The sequence below is a fragment of the Chelon labrosus genome (assembly GCF_963514085.1).
Source record: "Chelon labrosus genome assembly, chromosome: 5".
Classification (NCBI taxonomy): Eukaryota; Metazoa; Chordata; class Actinopteri; order Mugiliformes; family Mugilidae; genus Chelon; species Chelon labrosus.
In genome coordinates this window covers 20,476,368-20,502,306 of record NC_140341.1, presented here as the reverse complement: position 1 = coordinate 20,502,306, position 25,939 = coordinate 20,476,368, and the positions used below count along the sequence as shown (strand labels likewise).

The 25,939-nt window shown below is 41.5% G+C and overlaps 1 protein-coding gene across 3 annotated transcripts; it reads right to left on the bottom strand.

Annotated features, from left to right (window-relative positions):
- Positions 1–1,698: 1,698 nt before the first annotated feature.
- On the bottom strand, positions 1,699–21,073 carry LOC311487795 (receptor tyrosine-protein kinase erbB-4-like). 3 transcript variants are annotated; one of them, XM_084544171.1, is made up of 8 exons: positions 20,647–21,073; positions 19,083–19,224; positions 16,438–16,551; positions 16,000–16,126; positions 15,395–15,468; positions 8,823–8,913; positions 6,403–6,602; positions 1,699–2,498 (listed from the first exon to the last, which is right to left on the bottom strand). In XM_084544171.1, exons 3-8 carry the CDS (start codon positions 16,496–16,498, stop codon positions 2,362–2,364), a joined length of 690 nt encoding a protein of 229 aa, XP_084400297.1. In that variant the 5' UTR covers positions 16,499–16,551; positions 19,083–19,224; positions 20,647–21,073; the 3' UTR covers positions 1,699–2,361. The 3 variants fall into 3 exon arrangements, with proteins under 3 accessions (XP_084400297.1, XP_084400296.1, XP_084400295.1); XM_084544170.1 differs by lacking the exon at positions 20,647–21,073 and having other exon boundaries at positions 19,083–19,470; XM_084544169.1 differs by lacking the exons at positions 19,083–19,224; positions 20,647–21,073 and having other exon boundaries at positions 16,438–16,620.
- Positions 21,074–25,939: the final 4,866 nt, after the last annotated feature.

The window sequence follows — 25,939 nt, the reverse complement described above, 5'->3', positions numbered from 1 at the left end:
TTTCCTTTTAAAGTCAAGGAACCCCTGTTGTTATGACACTGCAGGGGTGCCTTTTAAACCAAGATTCACCACCACTCCTTAAATGGTTCTTTTTTTCCCTCTGGCTCTTAATATCATCCCTAGTAAACAGAAAAAAAAAAATGACTGCTAAACTTGAAAACTGTAACAAAGAGCCTTGGGCTGTTGAAAACTTTTGATGAGCGGGTGATGCAGCAGGCCGTCCAACAACCGTGGATGCCTTCAAGTCTAGCAAAATAGGATAAGTTGATTTGTGTTTATGTATTTGTCCTTGATTGGAAACAAATTTTACTGCTGCTTCATTCTTCTGAAACCTATTGAGAACACTTCTGCGAGGGCTTCTGTCAAGTACTTCTGTCAAGTGCTTGGAATCAGATCTTTACTGCACTAGTAACCTTTATGTGATTACTTCAAAAGCAGACTTTCTTTTCAATTGGAATTTATGATTCAAACTATGAGGGCAGCAGAAAGCAGACATACAACTGATCAACAATTTCATTGATTCATTCATTTCTGTAACCACTTATCCTGTGAAGGGTCACAGGAGGGCTGGAGCCTATCCCAGCTGTCATCGGGCGAGAGGTGGGGTACACCCTGGACAGGTCCTGATCACAATTTATTTAATAATATTTGTACGGTCAACTGCATTAAAACTTTCTAAACCGTGTCAATTTATGAATTGTAAATGGCATTAACAGAATTCCTCTGTGGTTTCTGATATACTGGATTATAGATATTCGGATATAGGCTACTGACTATTGGAGTGAAAAGTTCACTGTAGTACTTAAGTATTCAGCTGACCTCACCACGAGAAGACCCTGTTTAGTGTTTCACAGTCTCCCCTTGACAATTTCTGTGTTGCAATTTATAATCTAGAGATGACACTCTATTGCCAAATCAGTTTATAATCAGGAATCAGAATCTACAACTAAGATATCAAATGCAAAGGGCATTTTTAGTGTAGGGGAAGCCAAAATATAAAACATATTTCATGCTGTTCTAATGTTTTTTTAAAGTGCAGACAGTGAATCAAGGAACTAAGAGGGCACCACAGAAAGCACTCAAAACTTTTTATTTTCTTACATAGTTGAGAAGTGCACGATTGACTGTGTTCAAGCGGCTGAAGCGAATTTCATATTGCATTTCTTTTTTCTTTTATAGCACAGGTTGCTGGGTGAGTTGAGGTATATACAGTTTGCTCCACATGTGCGTCTATTAGTTCAAAAGCCACTTGTTGATTTGATTTCCAAATTTGACAAACATTTTCTGTTGGTAAAAGGTCCAAGGTCCTTTTTATATTTATAAATAAAAACTTTCTGATTCCGGGACAAAAGAAAAAGACTAAGGTTGAACTGGCACTTGACTTGAAAGCCTTAAGGAAGTCAGCTCTGGGAACATCTGTTTTGGTACAGGAAGCAGTGGAGAATTCATGAATCCGGGGACTCATCCTCACTTTAACAATAAAATGGGCTATTGTTGCCACCAACTCTGATGGGCCACGACTGATGAGATGAAGGTTCAGAGTGTTGCTCTATGTGGCACTTTTGGGGGTCGACAGCAGGCCGGGTTAGCACTTAGCACGATAATAGGCATTTGACATTCTCAGTGACAAAAATACTACCTTGTTTTTTCCGCATTATGCCACTGAAAATAAAAGTTCTATTTATCCGTGTCCCACTGACACCATGCGCATGTACTGCAGTGATGCAGTGATGCAGTGCTGATGTTACTTAATTGGTTGCAATGGGTGGGTTTGGTTTTACCCTCTCTCTGAACCTTGCACAACAAAAGGAATAGAAACAGCACTAAGCAAAAGACGTGTGGGTTAGTGGAGATACCGATTAAAACCTAAATGACAAAAGCAAGATCTGATCTTGATGACTGAAGAGAGTTTGCAAAGTGCTTTACGTGCCCCAAGAACAGTCAGAGTCAGAGAGATATATATTTTTCATTTTGTTTGTCCACTAGTACTAAAGTGTTTTTTCTCAATTGTGATCATTTTTCTGGGGTGAGTCTAACTTGTAAGGAAATCCCGGTAGTCTTATTTGATATAACAGAAAGTGATTATATGCTGCTATGGTATTACATGCATTAGACAGGGTTATGTTTATGTGTAGAAAATCTATTCTCTCTTTTGTCATATATTATCAGTTGTAGAGGGTCTACTAGAGCACAGTTTTATTTTTTCAGCCACTTCCCAATCTGCCGTCTCCCTCAGTCTGTCCAGCAGCAAGAATGCCACCCAGCCTTGAACCACGCATCCATTTATCCATCTGTTATTTACCCAGTCTTATCCGCACTGTGTTGATGCGCCGTGTCTGAGTTTGTGCGCACTTGCGTAACTCACCCTTCGTAGAGGTTGCAGGTATCCACGCAGGTTCGCCCACGGCTGAAGTATCGGCAGGACAGACACTGGTCCGGGCCAGGACCCCAACACCCGGCGTCTGAACACAGCGGGTCACAGACCATGCGCTCCCTGGCTGCTCGGTGCACACATAAAGAAAGGCAGTGTGAGAGGAAACGCTTTTCATTCATGCAGAAAACAGTTGTGTTTTGATGACTCACCACCGGTGCAGGCGCAGAGAACAAAAACCCCAAATTCCCCCAAATTAGCTGGGTAAAAAAATAACCCCAAATAATCCCATTATTTATGAGAGGACACGGGGCTAGATGTACTAAGCCACATGCAATTTGTGAGGGCTTATTTTTGCATTTAAGTTCTCCGCCTCCGCAGAGCAGCTGTTCATTCTCCGTGGCCTATAAAAGCCATGTTTTTGAGGTGACAACTTTCCCAAACAATGGCAGGAGTAATTGCAGCAAGAAAGAGGAATAGGTGTGGGGCTGAAAGACGTGATGAGGGATTCAGATATTTCTCGTCAGTAAACAATAAACGCAGAAAAGTTGCAGAATAATTACTTACGACCCAGTTTCTTTTTTACAAAACACTCTCCAACAGCTTTTAAAAACATCACATTAATTAACTCTGATCAATCCAGGGCTGGGCTGGCAGTTTTCTGCGAGTGTATACGCTGTAGGGTCTAAATAAGTGGTCTCGGTGTGTAGCGCGTGCACAGTCCTGTGTGATATAATCCGCCGTGCAGTTAGCAAAGTTGCTGTGCTGCTTCATTATGAAATGCTGAGCAAACAGTGACAAATCACCAGCGAGACCCAGAGAGCACCTGCAGATGCCACGCAGACTTGTTGATTTAATTTACACTCACAGAAAGGGGAAGCAAAGAAAAAGCAACAATTTAAATGTAATGCAAAAAAATAAAAAATAAATAAAAATACGAGAACATTTGCTTTTTGCATTCAACACACCAACCCCTAGCTGCACATGAACAGAATCAGTAAGTATTGTTGGTTATTTGGATTGTCATGTATAACAATAAAGCCACAATAAAGGCGACCTTTGCTTTCTAAAGATATAAAGCGCAGGCTTAATTTACTTTGCACATAGTCATGAACAATCCGTATTCTGTCCTCTCCGTTTCTGCCGTGATGTTTTTCATAATCGACTCAGGCCATTACATCTGCTCTTGAATGGCCTGGATGTCTTATCTCTCTCTTTTTTTGCCCCCACACCCAGCACTCGGCTCTACAGTGACAAAATGAGAGTGTTGAAGTAACGCGGTGACAGCGCTGCAGATACGCTGGGAACTATCATCATATCATCTGCCTCTGAAGTGATTTTCCCCCTTTCTCGTGGATTTTTACAACACACTCTGTTCTCTTCTTTTCTCTCCTCTCCTCCCCTCTCAACATGCCAACGAAAAGACCCCTGCTGTTTTCACCATCCAGGTCACATGTAAGCCAGGGGCTATGCCTCGGTGTCACCCATAGTCATGTTCAGAATGCTTAAAACTTCAGACAGAAAGATGCAGATACGCAGAGAAAAGAGAAATAGAGCTGCTTTTTAGGGCACACGATGAAAGCTCTACCCCTCACTAGAAGCCTAACCACCTCTGTTGGCGCTCCAGCGCTATAGATAAACTGACCACGCAGTCAGAAATGAGGAATAAGGCAGAATGATGGGTGCTAAACAAAGAGATATGCACAAGGGAGGATTGAAGGTCAGATGTATCTGAGATGATGGGAGAAAAAGGAGGCATGAAGCCCTTTGAGGTCCAAGCCAGCCAGAAGAATAGGCAGTGATGATGGTTATAATAAAGACTGTATGATGGAAGGGAGAAGAAAGCAATGCAATTGAACAGCCACAAGTGTGTAGCTGTTGAGGAAATGTCCCAGCATGGGACAACTAAAACTAATAATAGATTTTATATGAGATCAGATGTCATATTTTGAAACCGTACTGCATTTGCATCCATTAGCTGGATTATTTGGGATTTTACAGGCCATTTACTATAAACTAGCTCCAGTGCTCACTCATACTTCACAGTATGTCAGTAACACACGGTAGAGCACCTATTTATTTATTTTTTTATATGCCTCTGTCTCAGCATTTTGATCATTTTGGCAGGGTTGGTTTTTACTAATAACATGAACGACGGCTCTGGGAACAAACTGGGATGTTGCCATAAAAAAATGAGTGTGTCACAGTGTCGCAGATCATCTGCATGCAACGTTTCCAGTTTTGGAACAGGAGAAAAGAACATTAGCATCTCCCACATCGCTATGAAGGTGCTGCAGCTTTTGTACAATCAGTCTTTAGGCCATGCCAACCTGGCTGATTAGACCTTTTCTCAGTTTAACCTGATTTAAACTATCCAAGCTCAACTGGGCTCCATATAATAATGCTACTGATGAAGGTGTAACGTGTCTGGCTGTGAAATATGCAGGCCAACGTACACATCCAAAACTCAATGATCCCATACTGGGTTACCAATCATGTGCTGTGTAGAGACATTGTTAAAAAAAAGTTTATTTAGTTTACTGCGGTGATAACACTGAACTTCCAAGCTCAGGGTTTTGAATAAGTGTGTGAAGAAACACAAAGCTTTTCTTATTCCTGAAATACCCAAAGATCTGCGAAAGAAACATCCCAAGAAACCGCTGACATTTCACTGCAAAGAGCAGTCACTCAAACTTTAAGGCCTCCATCATGGGATTCCAGTTTCATCGGCTTTTTGACTTGACGAAGCTGTAGCGGCAGAAAGCTCGTCTTTATTGTTAAATGCTGGAGCTAAGCGCGCAGAACCTTCTTTTCCAAAAGGAGCTTTGGAGACGAGAACAAAATGTAGTAAACATGTTTAATTGTCTCGTCTGCACATCAGTCAAGCGTTCGCTCAGTCAAATATCAAAAGAGGTACTCAGCGGTGCTGTTCATCTGAATGCTCGCAGTCAAATTAGAGCGCAGCTAAATGAAACCGAGCAGCCTCGCGCAAAACTAGACGTACTTGGAGACAGCGCACTATTTAAAGACCGACTTGTCGAGCTACAGAGAGAAAATCCACTGCAATCAAATCCACAGAAAACTCTAGTCGATGCATGTAGAGTGAAAACGCTGTTTGCTTAATGGTAACGTAACTGAGAAAGCTTTTTGGAAGGCTGCTGAAATGGTTTCCAGTGGGTTACTAAACTACCCGGATGAAATGACTTGATGAAAATGGATTTGATGGCACAAAATACTTGTATTTTCAGTTCAAACTTAATGCAGTTTCTACGGCATTTCTCTTCAGCTTAATGCATCTTCACATTGAGAAGGCTCCTTCTCCTCCGTCTTTGCTGCCCTGTAACAGTGTGATACTTGCCCTCTTCCACTCCCTGCCAGGCTCAGTCAGGACACGCACACAATCGCATCAAGGATGTGACTCCTGAATCTCATCCAAAGTCTTCAAAGTCTGTAAAGTGTGTGTGTGTGTGTGTGTGTGCGCGCGCTCTCAACACTAAGGAACTGCCCAGGGGAAAGGAGCACATGCCCACTGAAAGGGGGGGCCAACTCAATAATGCAAATACTGGTTCATTAATGACCATTAAACATACATGAATAATGTCTTAACACTTGTGGCACTGGTATGATAAAAGTTCCTCCATTTTTAGAAACACATTCTTTAGCTCATCGTATGTTATTTGCCCATGTTATTAACATATGTTATTAACTAAATGTGGCTAAAACCGTGCACTCGCCGCATGGTCCTGGTGGTTAATTAGCTAATAATTATCAATCTGCTGTCATGACAAAAAATAAACAGATAGGCCAACTGATTTTCTGTCACATTTAATGTGGATTTTGAATCATGTCAGCAATTTTATTTCCTACATTTTTCAGTGTGTAACCTAACCTACTGTAATAATACATATTTTATTGTTTTCTGGTGTTTTAGGTACAGAATCTGACTGGGAACAGTGTATTCAAATGCTTTGTGTCTTTAACTCCTATGCAATGCAAGTAAAAATATTTGCCCTGCTCTGGCATGAACTTACAGCACTCCTGCGGGCTCCGGTTGCTGCGGATCAGAAAGTTTTGGTTGGTGGCGCGGAACAGTCGCGTCCAGTTGACGGTGTTGTAGTAGCAGAGCTGGCTGTTCTCCGCGATGTGGACGTTCCCCGCGCTGATCTCTCTCAGAGACTGGAGCTGCAGCGATGAGATGCCCTGCTGCTTCAACACCAGCAGGGAGATCCCACTGAGAGAGAGGAAATAACGGGTGGAAGTGAGAGGAAGATGGGGCCAGACAAAAAGGGAAGCAAGGTGAGGGGCACAGGAGGAGAAGAGATGAGTTAGAACGGGGGAAAAGAAAGAGGCAGAAAAGAAGTTATCATGTGGCCTACTCATCAAGTCTATATGCATACTTTTAAGATATCGCACTTCAGATTATGTTGGCATACTAAGAAAAATGAAAAATGTGATGCCACCTGGCATAATTATTTTTGAACATACATTTACCACCATATGGTTAACGTTGATGCAAGACTGTGTTAACGGTTTAATAATAAATATGTGAATACGGGCTGAGAGCCACCGGTATCAAAAGGAAACCCTAACACATGCATCCTATCCCTGAATTCGTCTTGTTTAGCTGTTAAAATTCACACTGGATTAAAACACGTTTGCAGAATATTTACATGTGGACGTGTTAGATAGGATTAATGCAGAACGGGAAGATAGCAGCAAACAAAACGCACACAGAGCCTGTTTATTTGTTCAACATCTTGCTCTTAAAAAGTGCACCTTGCAAGTCGCGGCTTGTGAACGCTCTATAAATAAATGTTTAACATATGCGCGTTAAAGATTAACAAACAGGAGTTCAAATGGGGATACTTCAACTTTCCCTTATGCTCATTGTCAGTGCGTTCAGTTAAACAGAGCCAGAGCCATTATTTTAGCAATAAACCGTGAAAACATGCAGCAGCATTCTTACAGTGTGTGGCCTTATTCTGAAAAAATAAATAAAACATAGTGCTGCAGAACAACAGGAAAAGCTGCTAGTTATCTCCACGTGGTCTCATTTGTAAACAATAATTATGGCACTGTACTATCAGTTTTACATGATACAGCTGATGTTTAAAATGTTCCAATTAGCATCTTTAATACTGTGGAGCATGTAGAGTGCGGGGCGCTGCATCTTAATTCTTTGTTTAATTTTCTTTGTGTTTACATGTGTCTATATGTTTCTACTCTGCCTTCAGCATATATATATTCTCATCCTCAGAGCAAGCCTCTCGTTCTTTCTTTTTTTATTTCAAAGCCCACCCCCAACTTCCCCCATATGCCCCACTTGCACAGTTTAAAAATGACAGGAGGCCAGTGGGGTGTCAGAGCCATCAGATAGACAGAGAGTGTGCAGGATCAAGTACGGGGCAAGGGTGGGTGGCAGGCTGTAATTTGTACTGCAGCCTGCTGTTTCCATCTGCAGGCAGGTGCAGTGCACATACACACACTCTCGCGCACACCCACAGAGGCACACACGCGCACCCACACACACAGGCGCGCGCTGCACCCCCAGTATATCCTCAGATGACACTTTGTTTCCACCCAAAATGCCACTACAAATTTGCAGAGCTCTCTTGCGGAGACCACTAAAATCTAAATGATAAATAATTATGTTCTATCAGCTGGGTTAAAACACCAAGCTGTCTTCTTAAATGTCAAAACAAAACCGGTGGGAAAAAAAATAAAAAAATGTTTGGTGGTAACAAAAATTGCTCTTGGCAAAAGCCACAGCACTTAACCACAGGAGCAAAGCCAACCAGACCGCATTGGTTGTTGATTTACATAAAAATGATGCATAAACCCAAGCTCGTACGTGCACGTGCTTGATGCGCAATCAGGATTCTTCGGTCTGGTTTGGAGTGTAGCAGAATGCGCTACAATAGGTCTTGTCACAAACCCTGCGTCACTACTTTAATGCCAAAGTAATATGAGTCACTGCACATTGCAAAAACAAATGTATGCACCTTGAAATGCTTTGACTGTTAATGCTTTAGTTGCTTTAAATTTATGGCACAGTCTGTGAGATTAGCTGTGAGTTAAGTTCAAACACACATCGCTGTGTGTACATTAATTATGTACAATTCTGACTTTACTTATTTACCATGAGCTCTGGTTTCAGAGAAGATATTTTGCCTCTCCTTGCGACAAACCAAACCCGTTCATTTGCTACTTTACATGCTTATTCTACAAGTTTTAATTATACTCTAACAAATGCAATCACAAAGCTGTTCTAACTATGTCATTACTGAATTAATGCACTTTACTTAATTACTATGAGCTCTAGTTTCAGACAAGATGTTTTTGCGTCACTTTGCTACAACTTGAATCAGAATCTATTCATGTGCAACAGTTTCAGTTACACTAAACAGTCTAACACATGTGATCACGAAAAAGCGGTTACGTTATCAAGTACCTGTACAGCGCTCGTCCCCCAATAGTCACCAGGTTGGAGAAAACACTCAAGTCTGTCATGTTGTCAGGCCAAGACTGGATGTTAAGGAAGCCTAAATGGAGACACAGACACACACACACACAGACACGCCAGTTATAATGAGCCTCTGGTACTGACAGGCTAGAATCATCTGTCCGTCATATAGTGGATTTTACTCGGTGACAAGTATAAAACGAGAACTGGCATCTCTCTAGAATTAGCGGCGTTCCGCAGCCACAGTGACCACACCACCTGAGCCCAACCTGAAAACACGGCACGTCAAATCCACAGAGGAGTTTGGTGCCAGCTACCACAAGTGTTAACTCTGACATATCAATATTTGTGCATTTTCCTTTATCAGCCTCCCTACTGTTGAATCATTTAAAAGATTAAATGAAAAGTCGAGAAGGTGGCTGTGGCTCATTTAGGATATTCAATAATGGATTCAGAAATATGAAATATTTAGTATAGGAACAGTAGGAGAGCACAATCCCCACGCCAACACCAGAGGACAAACAAAACAGTTGGATGAGTCTGTGAGACCAAGGGAAAACCCACACTGGGAGCAGGAAGAATGTGGAAGGAAGGGAAGTCTAAGTAAATATGATGACAAGAAAAAGAAAAACACAACATTTCATAAGTTACTTCAGCAATAAAAGAGAGACTGCGGTTTTACTGCCGAGGAAGAGGAGGTCGGTGGTGGTGAAAAATCTTCTGTGCAGTATGGTGCATTCTCCAGTCAATGAACAGTGTCTGACTCCATTATATTAAACCGAGTGATTTCCTCCCACGGGACGCATCATTTTTGTTTATTCAGAAAGGAGGCGATGGTGGAGAGAGGAGACCGGAGTTGTGGAGAAAGACGGCCGTCTTGGCTCATTGACAAGAAAGCAATAACTTTCAACGGCACCTTTATCGCTTCCTGGACATCGTTTTGTTTATCCCAGTAGAGCGAGCTCTGAATGAACGGTTATTAAGGCTGTTTGATGAGGAACTGTAAAAAAATTAAAAAAAGAAGGATAAGAAGAAGGGGGGAAAAAAAGATCAGGTAATTGCGAGGAATCACACGCCTGGGCTCAATATGCAATGGACATGAGAATAATTTGATACACATATTCACTCAAGAGAAATATTTCAAGACTGCAAGATTTACAACCAAACAGCCGGGGGAAGACAATGCTTCCTCTAAGAATAGTAGTATACTATACTTCTACTTTATATAGCCTTTCCCAAAGAAGATATTGGCTGCCACTGAGATACGATAGTAATTGGAGTTAATTCGTTTACAAAGCATTATAAGATATTTATATAAAGTTCTAAATATACTCCGTCAAAACGATTGTAAAAGCTAATTGCTCTTTTGTTATTTGTCCATCTCGTTTCTCATGGTGTGCAGTTTATGATGCTGTAAGGGCCTCTAAGCCCAGAGGCAGCAGCGCTATAGAATCGTTAGCGTTGTACTTGTCAATGCTAATTGTCTTAATGACAAAACCTGCAGCGCTGAGGCACCTCGCAGCTCTGCCATACGGCTACTTCAGTGAGGCAGGGGGGGCTCTCCCTAATCAAGATAACAGTCTACTGCACTCCTGAACGCTCGCCTGTAGTAATATAATCAGGGGCTAACAATTCACATAGGTTTTCCCATTGTTACAACTGTGCAAGGTAGATACACATCCTCAGAGAGCAGGTGAAGATTGTTGGTGAGGAAAGAGAAAATATATAAACGGTTGTTCCTAACTTAACCCATCAGTGTGATTTGTACTCATGCTGCATATACGTACACCGATCAGGCACAACATTAAAAGCACTGACAGGATAAGTAAATAACATTGACCATCTTGTGACAATATAATGTTCTGCTGAGAAACCTTTGGTCATAATGTTATGCTTGATCGGTATACATTTCACAAAATTTCCACAAAATTATTTCATAGAGCTCATCTTCTAATCACGTTTGATCACAAGACACATATCAGCTGTCTTTACCCGGTATACTCACAAAGATGGAAAAAAAGAAGAAGAACTTTGATATCTGTGAAATACTTTGTTGACTGAGGGAGTTTAGGTGTTTATCTGGAAAATAACCCACTTCAAATTCACATGAGTAGAGCCCACTGACAAGTGGGGACCACCCTTGTAAAGCTGCATTCCTGGCCATGTCTCCCTAACCCAGTCTAGACAACACTGGTATTTCCCACTGCATCCCCTCAGGGAGAATAAAGTGAAAGGCAGGGGAAGCAGAGAAACAGCCAAGATCATTGCTAAGCTACCCGATGTGAAATAAAAAAAGAAAATCTCCACGTGTGTCCATGACAGAATTACAAACACAGCCACCCACCTGGAAGGGCTAACGTTATTTCACCAACCCAGCTGGGCCGAGACACTTCAAGTTGTAAGGCCAGCTATGGTTGGTCTTGTGTGCTTGTCAACAGCGCTTGGTGTGTTATTGCTGTAATGGCTGTCCCACTGCTCCCTACAACAGGAGCTGCTGATGGTAAAATCCCTGCCTAGCTATCTGTTTGTATACATCCCCAAAGGTTCTGTAGTGGTTGGCTTTGAAGACTGTACCAAATGCCATGAGGGTTTTAGAGGGGACAACATACTGGATTTAGTGTACACTACGACCCAAGGGGCATTCAAGGGAGTCCTCCTCCATCCCCACTTTGGTCAGTCTGACTAATATCTATAATGTTGACCAACCACTACTTAAGTGGTTTCCCCAGGGCAGCAAGTAAATGGGTCATAGTCTGGCCAGAAGGATCCACTTCAGCTATACAAGATTGCTTTGAACACACAGGATGGACGAGTAGGCTGGTTGCCAGATGCCATCGTCATGAAATCCACAGGATTAGAAGCCATGGACAACAAAAGAGGTGCTACTGAGGGCCATCTATACTGACCACTGATCAAGAAACAAGGCATGTACTTTCAGCAAGAGCTGATTCTTCATTTTGACAGGCGTATTCAGAATCAAACTCTGGACATATCTACAACACCATTCTATGCACACTTTAAAGCATTCATCAGTACACCAAGAAAACAGACTCATCCATCGCCTAATGAGTTAGTTCACATTGTGGCCACTGCTGATGTGTGGAAGGCTTGACCCACAGAAAGCTGCAGGAACCGATACCATTCCCAACCATCTGTTCAGAGAGTGTTCAGCACAACTGACAGACTTCCTTACAGACATCTATAATGTCTCTCTGTGCCAACCAACTGTCCCCACATTCAAAGGCACGGCCACCATCCTAGTGCCAAGCACTGTCCTATCACCCTGTGGTATTAGAGCTTGTCAAATGTCACATCACAGCCAAATTGCTCTTCTCACTAGATCCCGCTCAGTTTGCATACTGGCCCAACTGATCCCCAGAGGATACTATTTCCACCACCACCAGCAAAGTTCTTAGATTTTACTTCAGCTTCTCGTGCGTTCACCATTCCAAATAAGCTGGTAGAAAAAGGCTTTGGCCTCCCCACCAACACCTATTGGACTCAAGATAACAACTCCAATTTTAAATTTAAGAGTGTACAGGGAAGAGATGAAAGAGCTAGTTACTGGACAATTATTATCTCTCTCTACAGATAGAGCAAAATAAATGATTGTTCACCGAAGTTCATTTAACAGAGCATTTCTCAGAGTAATCTACACGGAGGGAAACTGTATGAAGCTAGAGGGGCCAGATTCAGTCGATTGACCCATCAATTAATGTTAAGAATTTACCAAACAGGAAGAAGTGGTCCATGGGAAGCAGGGAAGCAGGCTCAGCATGGGAGTATTACACAGTAAAAGAGGACAGAGCTCAATATGAGGCTGCCTATAAACATGGTAGTTAGTGAGGGTTTTTGTGAGCTACTAAACCACACTGAACCAGGCTATGGTATGGCACAAAAGTAGAAATAATGGTGCAGTTACTAGCTGCAATGAAAAGCAAAGTATAACAAAAAGAAAAACTGACAAGGGGCTATTGTGACTGACAGGCAGGCTTTGTTAAATGAGTTACATCACAGTTACATGCACTACATCAAAAAAGGCATTTGACAACCCTTGTGTATGAGCTCATTTTATAAAAATGCTGCAGCACTATAAAAGCATTCAGTGTCTGACTATGGGAAGTATGGTGCTTAATACAGTGAGGATTTAGTAAAGACACAGCAATATGGTTTAGGGGCAAATCAACTTTCGAAAGATGAGACTCTCAGATCCTCCTCCAGACTGTTACACTTAATATCAATCAATCACCTGTAACAAACAACATGCTGTCATGTTCACTTTTGCAGGTTGATACGTTCAGTGCCATAACACTGCCGTGTTTTAAGATAAATCTGATGTTTTCTATATTTTTCCAAATGTCAACAAATCTTTTAGAGCAACAATTTGATACTTTGATAGCCTTTAATTTAGACTTATACGCTACCCAGCGGCGTAAAGTATCTGAGGCTTAAAAAAAATCGACAGTTTAGATTTGTGATCGATTTTAAAATGATGCTGCATTGTGTGTAGGATTGTTTGCTTAAGAAATTGTTTAAATAAATACATAAATGTTAGGCTTTCCATGCATTTCCTACCTAAGACCACCTGTCAGAGGGTACAACAGGTAGTGAGACTAACAGAAGGAAAAGTGTATGGCAAAGGGAATTTAACTTAGTTCTGAAGGGAAGGAAACTAGGCTCATCTTCATTTTTTATGCCTTCTTCTCCTCTGTGAATGAATGATTCCGTGCAGGAAAGGCGAAAAGATCACAGAGCCTTGGTTCATGTTCTACTGAGAGTCACATCCGCAGCACCCCAGTGCACACAGCAAATTACACCGTGGAGCCACTTAGAGAAGGGTCCACGGGCTCACAAGCAAAGGTTAAGAGTGCTTAAGTTGTGGTGATTACATTCCGAGTCACATCAGCGAGAAACCCACTTATGCAAAGTTGAGAAGAGCCTCCGAAAACACAAAGAGAAAGGAGGAAAACAATTGGAGAGGGAAAGGCGGGTGCGGCGGTGTGGATGACGAGAGCTGTCCTCCCACACAGCTCATTTGAAAGCTAGTGCAATGCTAGCTGTGACCTCGGGGTCACGGAGGCAGGTTGGCTGCCTCTGTCAGGAGTCACGTTCTCTTGACAGCTCGGAGAGATGACAAGCTGAGCTGACACAGATGTCTGACTACACGGCCACTGGTTTATGCCCCATCACCTGCTGCTCAAAGTGCCATCAAGAGGGGGGGACAAAAAAAAAAACAACTCTCGGAAGACCAACTATATTTAAATGATTGCACTTAGCATCTTCATTGTGTATTCAGATTTTCTTCAGCTGCATAAGATCTCTGAAATGCGTTCAGGGGCAAATACACGTGGGGTCACTACTTAAAAGGCACACCACGGATTTCGCTGCGCACTTCATACATTTAGAGCTCACAATCTCAAATGAATGTTTGATTTAGTAAGACAGCAGTTAATTATGCAGTAACGACTGAGACTGCTTGCTAATCACATTTTGTCAGAGTTTAAAATCCTTTTATCTTTCATGCTTTGCACCTTTTGCGCACTCAGTCGTCCTGATTTTATTTATTCTCAGGCTCTGGAAGATGATATTGTTTGCTTTGTCCTCTTGTCGTCTCACTGTTACAATTCTACACAAACTGCCTGTAATTCACATCAGTTGGAAAATGTGGTTATTCTTCACACATAAGATATTCATTGTTTTACTTCCAAGCCTGAACTACCTTGTTTGCTCTCTAAATGAAGTGCTTTTCTTGGCAGAATGGCATGCTTTGAATCTCATTTAGATAATGCTGGCATATGTGGCACCGCGTGAGCACGAGCTGCACGACGAGTAAATAGGAAAACTACTACTACACTGTTACATTCATCAACACAGTTAATTGTGGGCTTTTGTCACCCTGTATAATACATTTAAAGAGTAATTTTGACCAATTCTAACAGCATTTGCGAGTATCAGTTGTAGAGATGGTACAATATCTAAAAAAGCATTTAAGTATTACTTCAAGAGACATAGATGTACTATTTTATGAGGCTTCTGCTTTTGTAAACAGCCTTTGTTACTAAAAAATATCACTCAAAAATATTTCAAAGGTAACATTTGGGGACAGAGTCAGAATCAGAAATCAGCTTCCTTTCTGGTGGCGCCGTCAAACGTCCGGAAAGATGACAGTGTACACGCAGCTCAAAAGTGACGGTGGCATAGGGGAGTGGGCGGATTAACGATGCGCACCGCATGTTCTGGATCTTTTCTTCATGGTGCGTGAAGGGAGAGCTGGGACCGAGAGACTCAAGGCTAGGAGCTCCCCGAGGGAGAAGCAGCAGAGAGAAAGAGAAGATTGAAAGACTCATGCGATATTCATCTTATGCTGCAGTGTCTGTCCTTGGAGTGGACAGTCTCAGGGGGAGAGGGTGAGGTAGACTTGAGTACACAGACACACACACACACACACACACACAAGCGTCACATATATGAGCAGTATATATAGCATAGGAGTCAAGAGAAAATGACATGCATTTCTTTAATAATTCATATGCATATGCAAATACGTATGATATACCCACCTGTGATCTCCCGAACTGTGCGGAATACATTGAGTTTTTCAGGATCCAAAGCTTCAATGTTATGATAGACGTCTCTGTGAACGAGTAAGACGAGACCGGAATGACACAAGCAAAAACGAAGCATCTGAATTTCATAGCCGCAAAAACACGAGCAAAGAATATTCTTAATCACAGCAAAGAAAACTGAACTGCACAAAATTATCGTCCTTTCTTTTGTGACACGGAGCACGTATTTATAAGTAATGTATTGCACCACATTTTTGAAAAAGTATATTTAAACCAATACCATGACCTTTTCCTAAACCCTAAGCAAAAGATTCTGTTGCCTCAACCTCAAGTGTTTTGTTGCCTAAAGAAAACTCTATGGATAAGCAACGAAGAACAATATGTTTCTTTGTCATCAGGCAATAAGACCTTTAAAAGGTCCCAGCAGAAACTGATATTTCTACTTTATGCCTCATCAAAAGTGTACCCCACAGAGCAAAGAACAGATTTATAACAAGGTCCATGGAGAGGGACCCCCGGAGTGAAAGGGGTTCATATTAAAACTCTTACATAGGACATAAAATGTACAAGCATCACAAAATTTAGTTTTCAGGCCTCACCCTTTGATTCCTGTAATGAGGAACACCAGGTTGCCATTGATTTTGGTGCAGTTGACGAACTTGTCAATGTTGCTGGAGTCCACTGTCTGAGCTTCCTGCAGGCTGGCCGTACCTATTCCATCACATGCTGCAGAAGACGCAGAGAAAACAGCAAAAAGCACCGGTTTGATTAAACGTTCCTAACGCAGCCTGCATGCAAAATAAATGAATGAATGAATAAATGTAGATATAAGGTGTTACAGTTTTCAATTATCATGTTAATGTAATTTAAAATCCATGTCCTCTATATTGCCAGTGTTTAAAGAGAGGACACATTTCTTGCATTTATCATATCCAGCATATTTGCATGTTTAAGCTAAACAAATTAGAATATATATATATATATATATATATATATACATATATATGTGCAGTTACTGTTTTGACTTGTGGTTTTACCTTTTGGGCAGATGTCAGTGCAGGGGATGCACATCTTGATGCGGTTCTCCTCCACCTCCATCTTGTTACTGGGGCACGCTCTCACACAGGAGCTGTGGTCCACCACAAAGTTATCTGGAAAACAATTCATTGTAAATGTCAAATACGGATGGCTGCTGTTTTTCACACAGGAACATACAGTACAGTAAGTGGCAGCGGAGGAGTGTAGGCAATCACATAAAAACAAAAAAAAGTGCTGAAAGTCACTTTGGTTCACTTTGCCAGATTCTGTGACTTGCATTAGAGGATAAAACCATCGGTTTTATATTAGGTATATCATAATATTAACTAACCAGAGAATATAGAGTAATGTAATAATCAAGTTACTATTATCCTCATTAAAACTTCATAATTGGAGGAATATGTGAAATTAGGTGAGGCGAAGGAAGCAGAAGAATTAACGTTTGACTTAACAATAAGCCAGATCAGTAAGCCAGAAGCACAAGTAAGTACTGTATCTTATGTCGGTCTTAACGTAATACTGCATCCAAGCCCCACTTCCCTCCCTGCTGGTTGGCCTTTTACTGATGTTGTGAACAGCGTGGGGTGTCCGCAATTAGCTGTGGGCGTGGTGAGCGTGGTGGCTGAGTAGCGGCCACAGAACAGCGGCGTAATGCCAGAACCAACAATGGTGCAGCGCAGCGAGAGGAGATGTGGCGCAGATGCAGACGAAACCTTCTGCTTCGAAAGGAAGAGCTAGACCTTAATGCCCTCAATACCTCAATACAACATTAAGGGATTTGGTTGCAGTGTGTGCGGCTGGTGAGGTTTACCCAAACATCCTCTACATGCTAGCTGTTCAGCGTTTCATGGCTGAATATTGATGATGTCCACGTTTTGTCCTCGTTGGGATACGTTGTTATGCCATCAGAGTGAAACAGAGAGTTAGTTTAAATTTACTAAATCAGAGGGACCGAATTCAACCTAATGAGGCATGACATCGGATTTTAAATATTTCTTTACGAGCTAATTAGCATGATTAGCATGAATAGTCTGTTTAGCTGTTTTTCTGCACATATCCATAGCACAATGAAAGCACTCCTCAGCATTACAGTAGGTAAAAACAAAAACAGTTGTTACTGGCATGACGCTTGTCTCTGCCCAAATGCCATTTAAAAAAGCAATTGGCAAGCCAGTCACCACGTTTCAGCCCAGGAAAGCACCTATTGGAGATTTCTGACAAACAAATTAAACAGCACTCGGCTCTGTCACAATCAAAACATCAAATGAGGGACCTACTGGAAATGTGTTGGCAGCACTGACTGTGATTTATCCGTAAATCTTGTGGTCTCGTCATATTTTATTCTTGGGATTCATTGTTTATCCTGTGTTTTCATAATGGTTAATGCATATAAATGAAAAAACAACTCTCCTCTCCCAGATCTCGAGACATCGGCATTTGGGCCCAGTGAATGGCCCTAAATTTCGCAACACTTACATGTGATACATCAGCTTTATACAGAGTGTCAGTGTCGTGAATTAAAAGACAAGAACACACATTTATACATCTATACTTATGAGAACAAATGATTACATAATGCATTCCCTTTTCCTTTACCCTGACATTAATTAAAAGTCAATCCCTAACTTAACCCAGCCCAATTCTAGTCTTAAGTCAAGTCTTAATTCTTAAACAGCTCTTCACTAAAGTGAAGAATGTCCTCACTTTTCAAAAACTCCTCGCTTCCGAAGTCTGAAACTCAAAATGGTCCTCGGAAAAACAGGCATGCTGGAGCTCAGCCACACACACATGCAGGTTATCTCAGGAAACAAGCCGTATTTATATTAGCAGTATTTGCGCTGAAAAACGATCCACCAGCAGTAATGAGAAGGTTATGAGAAGCTTAAGGAGTAAATGCAATTCAGGCTCCCGCGGTATGTAATTGCTGTTCTTGTTCGTGGCAACGCGTTGATTTGCGCGCGAAGGCAAAACAGGAAGAAGTGGTTGCGTTTATCTGCCAGGTTCCAATGCAAATGAGGCATTTAAAGAACATAACTGCTCTCGCTGCTGTTACCGCTGCTACTGTGAACGCGTGCGTACGTACAAGAGCGTGCTAATCAGTCTATGAATGCAGGTGTATGCATGCGAGTGTGTCTGCTGTGATGTTTAATCCTGGCATTGTGCAAATAGGAATATAAAGGTTTATTTTGACAGATGTGCGTCATGAGCTTCTCTGACTGCAATCTATTATGTCCCTTTAGTTGTTTTCTGTAGCCTACTTCAGCTAATCAGCTTTTATATAGTTCTCAGCACTGGTGGGTGCGACTGGATGTCTTTTCTCAATGTAATTGGATTGTCGTGTATTTATTTGCCATGGGGAAAAAACTATTTATTCACTGTTATGGCTTCCGTTTGGACCTTGTCAGGTATTAATCTTTCATTATCTTTAAAAGTGTGAAACTAAAATGCCTTTTTAATGTTTCTATTGTTTAACCTTGATTCTTAATGAGTGACACATTGCAACGGCAACACATTATCTCATGAGTAGAACAGGTTTTTAGGCTATGCCAGTCATGGAGGGGTTATCAACAATTAGGGAGATGATTTAGGAAAGCAATTTTGTGTGTGTGCGTGCGTGCGTGCTTGTCCAGGTGGCGACACTTACGAGGACACTTTTTGACACAGAAGGCTCCGTAGGTGTACTTTGCTCTGGGGTTGTGTTCCAGTTGGAAGGTGGTAGGGTTGTAAACAAATGGCTGGGGGCACTGGGTCACACATGCCCCGCTGTCATTGAAGTTGGTGCAGGCCTGCAAATACACACAGAAGTATTTAGATTGTTAACTTTGCTTAAAGGGTCAGTTTACTTAAAGGGTATTTTCTCACTTTTCTTTTGTGCTTCTGCAGCACACATACAACACAGGGTTAACGGGATTTTGGAAATATATGGGTAAATGTGTGTCTTTACAAACGTGCAAACCTGTGGATAACCACGTTGAGAGGATGCAAATATCACATTCACCGCACCGGATTTGAGTTGAGTTATTCCTCCTGTGGCCAGAGGTGACATTACTGAACGATGCAGACAAAGAATAATCTGCATGCACCCAATGACATTACCACTGGGACAAACTGTATATGCATGTAGGTCAATGTGGAAAACTGTGGCCATGCGAAAACTCTCTGTTGACATGGCTGCGCAAGAGCATCTTTCTGGAAACGCAAACAATGTGTCGACCTACAAGGCTACTGCAAACGGTTTAATGGTAGCTGAAAACTGTGCGACCTCAAACCGCGAAGACGAATATAAAGGTCTTCTCTCCTTACCATAAGATGACTATTTACTGCTGCAGTGATCATAACAAGAACAATGACTAATAATTCATGAAATTTACATTTTTCAAAGTAAACAAAAGAGCTTTACTTTTGCTTTTTTTGCCCCCTCTCCCACAAAAGACGCCAAACTGAAATCCCCAAACTGAGATATGTTCTGAACCACAGATTTTATGTATTCCTCATTGCACAGCCTAATGAATTTAATAAGAGTCAATCAAGGCTCTTGCTCTCTCAATTGAAGCGTTGCTAAACATTACTTTCAGATTTATTTATTCTTGATTCTTATGAAAACATCAAGTGTCAGGGGAGATTACAATTGACAGTAACAGAGAGGATGTGAACATTGGTAATAATAACACAGTGTTAGAATCATCACAACGTAGAACGTACTTTAAAAGTCAAATATTTTTGAGTACATTGAAGGAGTAAAGAATCCGAAAAACCAAAACAAAATACAAGGAAGAGCTTTCTTCTGTGAAGTCAGTCAGAGCGATGGCAGAAACAAGTTTAACATGCAGAGCGGAGAAGATAAAATGGATATATCTCATGGTGAAGAGCCAGGATGGAGGGTTGCCTGGTGACGTCTATATTTAACAATGGCACTCGTGTCGGGAAGAAATGGGAATTAAATGTCATCTAATGATGTTTGCCATACAAGTGGCATTTTAAGGCAAAAAAAGAGAAACCCTTTCGCAGAAGTAGCCTGAATCAGAGCAAGAAAAAACATAAGTCTGACTAGTGAAAAAACAGAAAATGTAAAGTACACAGAGATCAGGAATTTTTTCTGGGTTACCATTTCAGACATTTACAAGCACCAGGAATATTAGCACAGTCACAGCTTGTTTTTTCTTTCCCAGAATAATGTAAAGTGAATGTATTTGTGTGCGTTCACTTACAAAGCAGTCTGTGTCCTTCGGGCCATAGCAGCCACCCGCACACTCACGGTGGCAGCAGTCACTAACGTAGGGGCCGAAGCAACGGCCGTCGCACTGCTCGGCACACACTGTCTTAGTTACTGTGGAGGGACAGATGTAGAAAAAAGAGGGGGACAAACAAAGAATGCACCAAATTTAACATATGCGCCACATCCCGACATCAAAATGATAATCAATAATCAATTCACGTTGCTGGTGGCAACATTACGTCTGTGAACAATATTTACGTAAAGTTCCTCTCCTGGTACTGATTCAAATCCTAAATTCTCATCCGTGTTTATCAAAATAACTTTTTTTTCTTCGTTTTTAACCATGAAAATAATCCACTCATGCCTTAAAATAGCTTAGATGCAACTCTACACCTTTGCCTCATTGACTATGCACAGATCTATGAATATGCAATTGGGTTCCCACTTCTATGCCCACCCACACCCATGCGGCTCCCCTGCATCTTGAGCACACCTGCTCACCTTAGATTCTGCTCAAAGACCTTAAAACTACTCCACGATACGATGCACACGGCAAGTTGCAATATTTGAGCCATATGCGTTCGAGGCAGAGGCTGATTCCGAAGACAAAAAACAAGAAGAGCATATTTTACAGCGTCAGCTACAAGCTGATGTAACAGAAAGGCCAATTTATTGAATGCATTGCGCTCTACAACTTTACAAATGCTACTGGAACAGCTATCTAGATCCTCGGCTTGGCTAGGTTGTCAGACAGCTGATTATGCCAGATGACCGTTGTTCCTGATTGACAGCCGTGCAAATGTAGCCACCTTGTCAAGAACCCAAATCTAATGTCAGGAAGAACATCTTTGAGCTTTGAGGCATCAAGCCCACCATAACTACCTTAATCCCCACCCTTCATGTTGACAGGACTGATAAATTTGTTTGTTAAATCAGAGACTCGTGCTATCTGAATCCACTTTTTTGAGTCTGTCGTTGGGAAAGTGGAGCAGGCTAAGCTATAATGTCGGCTACTTATTCTGCTCATGTCTTCTAGCGTATGAAAAAACCATATGGAAATGTTAACAAGGTTAAAAACTTGATTTTCATTTGAAGGAGTCTTTAAACAGCCTAAGAGCAAGGAAAAAAAGAGCAGTCTTTGAAAAATGTATCACTTTATGGGAAAAATGTGCAAGGATTCAGAATGAAGAATGCATTAAAAAGATATATACTTGGCTCTTATAGGACTGTTGTCAGCGGTGAATGTCAGTTTGTCACCTTCTATATCGACAGCGATGTACTATGCGTAAAGCGATTCAGCCGCATTGAACTGTGCAGAGTTCATTTAGAACGAAGGTTGCATCTAAAATGTCCAACAATATTGCTCCACAATAAGAGACTGGATTGTCTAACACCTGCACCGATATCGCTTGGTATAATGTATGCACGTTTGTGTGTGTATCTGTGTGTGGCGAGTTCAGCTGAAGCAGAGGCTTTCTTTTTCCCCCCCACCTACTACCTATCTTCAATCACATCTTCGTCTCACTGCGCGCTCCCCTGAGGGTCTCTGGCTGGATGTGACAGTGACATAGCGATTCCTATCTGTGTCAGTGTACTACCTTCATAGTGAACATCTGTCCACCCTTTCGTCATATGCTCGTTGTAGTCATGTGGGCTGCCGTATGCCTGCGCGCCTCTCTTTCTGACAGCCATATGTAAATGTACATAGAACACAGGACTTTCAGAGATGAAGACATCTGGTGGGAGAGACAGCTTGAGTGTCAGCGAGGGAGATTGTGTGACAGAGCAGGAAAACATTACTATATCAGGAGCTATTAGGGATGGATAAAGCGGTGAAACGAGCACAGGAAAAAAAGTGGCACGCGAAGTTGCTGCCGTGTTAAAAAAGACGAAAAATTACTGAAAAGGAAGGAAAGTGCAGCGGTCGGATGGTGCTACAGGTCGTGCGTCCACATAAGCTTGTCGGTCAACTAAACAACACTCGTTTCAAGAAATGGTTCGCTGCTAGACCTAAAGAAGAGTGCACAACGCCCCCAAAATCCTATCTGTAAAAAAAAAAAATCTGCAACCAGTGTAAAACAACGGACAATAGTTTATAACAGCTTTTGCTGATAAAGATGACAGCAAATTAGTCGTTATATCACAATTGTGGCTGGAATTATACATTGTAACGGTTTTAATTTCTAGGAAATGTAGCAATGTTAATGTACAGCATTATAAACCTAATATTACTGCGTCTTTTTATGTGCATGCACATAGTTTTTTGAGTTCTGTGTTTCCCCTTGAGCAATGCTGTGAAAAGACACTATCACCATGATGGATACAAGTCACAGACAAGTCACCACACAGACATGCAAGAACACACACACACACAGCCACACGCACACACAGCCACACGTCACCCTACGCCTAACGCACCATCAGTGGCATTCCATTAACAGTTCCGGGGCTAAAATGAAACGGCCCGCTTTATTCAAAAGACACTTTGTCAAACAAATGACCTTGCCAGAGAGAAACGCAATGCTGTTTATCAATTTGGCTTTAAACTTGTACTTTAGGAAAAAAATAACTGGCGACAACAAACACAGAAGGAATCCATCTCATGAAATATGCCTGGAAGCCTCCATTTGAACAGGCTGTGGACAGCGGCATCATTCACGGGAACCACTGCTTTTCGGTTCCCATTTACATGAGCGGAAGTTTTTTCACATCTGGTTTTGAAAAATAAAGATTTTTTTTTTTTTGTGGATTGTCCACGGAGCCAGATTATGTTTAATATCGTCTTTACAATCTTGATCAAATGGTTTGGTTAAAGTGATCCTTGTCATGTGAAGGCTTGTCAGGCTAATACTTGCAGTGGTTACAGTTACAGTGAACATGAATGATAAATGTTGTGGTTAATCTACCTAGTAGAAACTAATTTGCTGATTAATGCTCTTGATACTAACAGCGTTATTAAAATACATTACAGAAAATGGCAGCACTACAGAACTTGGATCTTCCCTCTGGTCGTACTCCCTCTTGCTTCCTAGTTGATAGCTTATTAGATAAAGAGTCACCACTTCAGTCTCAGTGTGTTACTCTCTTGTGTGGCTTAGGAGACCTTAGACTCCTCTCAGCTTTTTTTGTTGGTATTTAGCAGACACAAGAAAGACACAAAGGAAGAGAGATTGCCAGTTTCTTTTAACATTACCCAGACATTGTGTTTAACAGATCAACACCGTCATGCGATATCCCAAGGTTCCCTTTTTCCCTTTTCCTCTACTTACCTACCGACCGACCGACCGACCGACCGACCGACCGACCTACCTACCTACCTACCTACCTACCTACCTACCATCCATCCATCCATCCATCCATCCATCCATCCATCCATCCAGGTTAGTTGGTTGAACAATTAGCCACATATTTCTATCAGGGATTCATAAAGAGCAAAATCACATCAGAGGCATACGATGTCCAGCGGAACTATGTTCAAGCTAGGGCTGGGTTTAAAAGATAAAGGGTTTAAAGTTTTTTTTTTTATATATATATAAATACATGACATTTCCTGCATCCTCTTGTTAGGAACTTTGCTGCAGTCTCACGAGACTGGTTTCGCATGGCAAATCTCACCGCACATTGAGATTATTCCACATGTGAGGGAGAGGCTACAACTAAGAGAGCACCAACAGCAAAGCTGCTTTCAAAAGGCATGACAACAGAGAAGAGCTACATCTAAGCAAAGCAATATGGAAGATGTGAAAATAGAGGTAAAATATCTCTAACTAACAAGATTAGTTTTAGTTTTAAGACAAAAAAAAAAAAAAAAAAATCTGAACTGAAACATCTCTAAATGAATCGAATCGATTCAGGAAATGCCAACCTCTCACCAAAGCCCCCCTCTTCAAGAGAGCTAGGTTATTGTATGCTAAACCAGAGGGCAGGGCATAGCAGTCACATCAGTTAAACGGACATTGAGGGTCAAATGTGATTTACAACCGATTTTTGTCATCTGCTACTTCCATGGAACATAGACCTTCTCGGGTATTATCTCCACCAGTGAAACTTATGAATCACGGCGTCCACGGATGAAGATGGAGACAGAGTGTGATAATGCCTATAAGGAGGGAGACAGACAGGGCCAGGGGCTTATCTGGGACCGGTCCATGACGTGTTGTTAACAGGACCTGGTCAAACGGTTCATTCCTCATTATCTTAATGAGATCGCAACCGCAGAACAAAAAAAGCCGAGCTATTCCATGTTGGAAGGCACAGATGAAGTGGTCCACGCGCAGAGTGATGGTGAAAGAGGGAGAAATTGATGGAGAGGGGAGTGCAATCACATTGAAAGAGGGAAGAGAGCAACAAAGAGATTTGTGATGGATAAAAGGAAAAACTGGAACTACTGCCTATCGGTTATATGCTTTATACAACTAGTAAAGTTTACATCAGTGTCTGCCCAGATTCATATAATACGGTAGATAGAACGAGCCAACACGAAGGAATTTAATCAAAGGCATCAAGTATATTTTTTGCCACCGTGCTGACATGTATGATTCCAGTTGTGAGAAATATAACGTCTTCTCTTAGAATGGAAGCCTCCATTAGAACAGAATGGGACAGGCTTTAGGTCAGACTGACCATTAACCACCAGAGTCCAAGTCAACATTTTTGATCAGATTTGAAAAAAATCCCTCAAAGCTTTCCTGAGATACTACATTCTGGAAAATTGTAAGGACTGACAGCCCTGAAACCACAGCGGTACTGGCTGTTGTTGTTGCAGTGCAGAATGCTTTTTCTGTTTGCATGAATCTTTTGGTGTTGTAAGTGTTGTGCAGGTTCTGATCCACTACAGAAAAACTAGACACAACAGCAATAAAGATTAAGTTCAATCCAATGTTTGTGTATAGGTGTGGTAAAGTGCTATGCCAGCTGAATAGATCTAAGTACAGTGGATTGATAAATCATATAAATTACATAGGAAATATACAGATGACACAAGTTACTCTAATGCGTTGATTCTTATTATGCACTGCAAAGCAACAATGTTCTAGCAAAAAGCTTGCACCAAAACTTTCATTGGATATTGATTCTACTGGAACTTAATTCCTTTGTGATGAGGCAATGGACAAAGATACACTGTAAATATGTTCTGAAGTATTTCACCATTATTATAATGTAAGGGTCAATCTACAGTTAGATATTGTTAGAATACATTAGCAAATTTATTTCAAATCTTAGCACCCAATGCAAGACCTCCATTTGAGGAAGTGCAAGCGGTATTTCTATTCAACAAATTGGTG

Bases quoted from the DNA above. Each gene is read 5' to 3' on its own strand.
- LOC311487795 (XM_084544169.1), bottom strand. From the start codon at position 16,567: ATGAATTGTTTTCCAGATAACTTTGTGGTGGACCACAGCTCCTGTGTG. The intron at 8,914-15,394 runs GTGGGTATATCA...GTCTCCATTTAG, and splicing joins CACAGTTCGGGAGATCACAG to GCTTCCTTAACATCCAGTCT. The intron at 2,499-6,402 runs GTAAGTTCATGC...TGCACCGAGCAG, and splicing joins CCGGAGCCCGCAGGAGTGCT to CCAGGGAGCGCATGGTCTGT.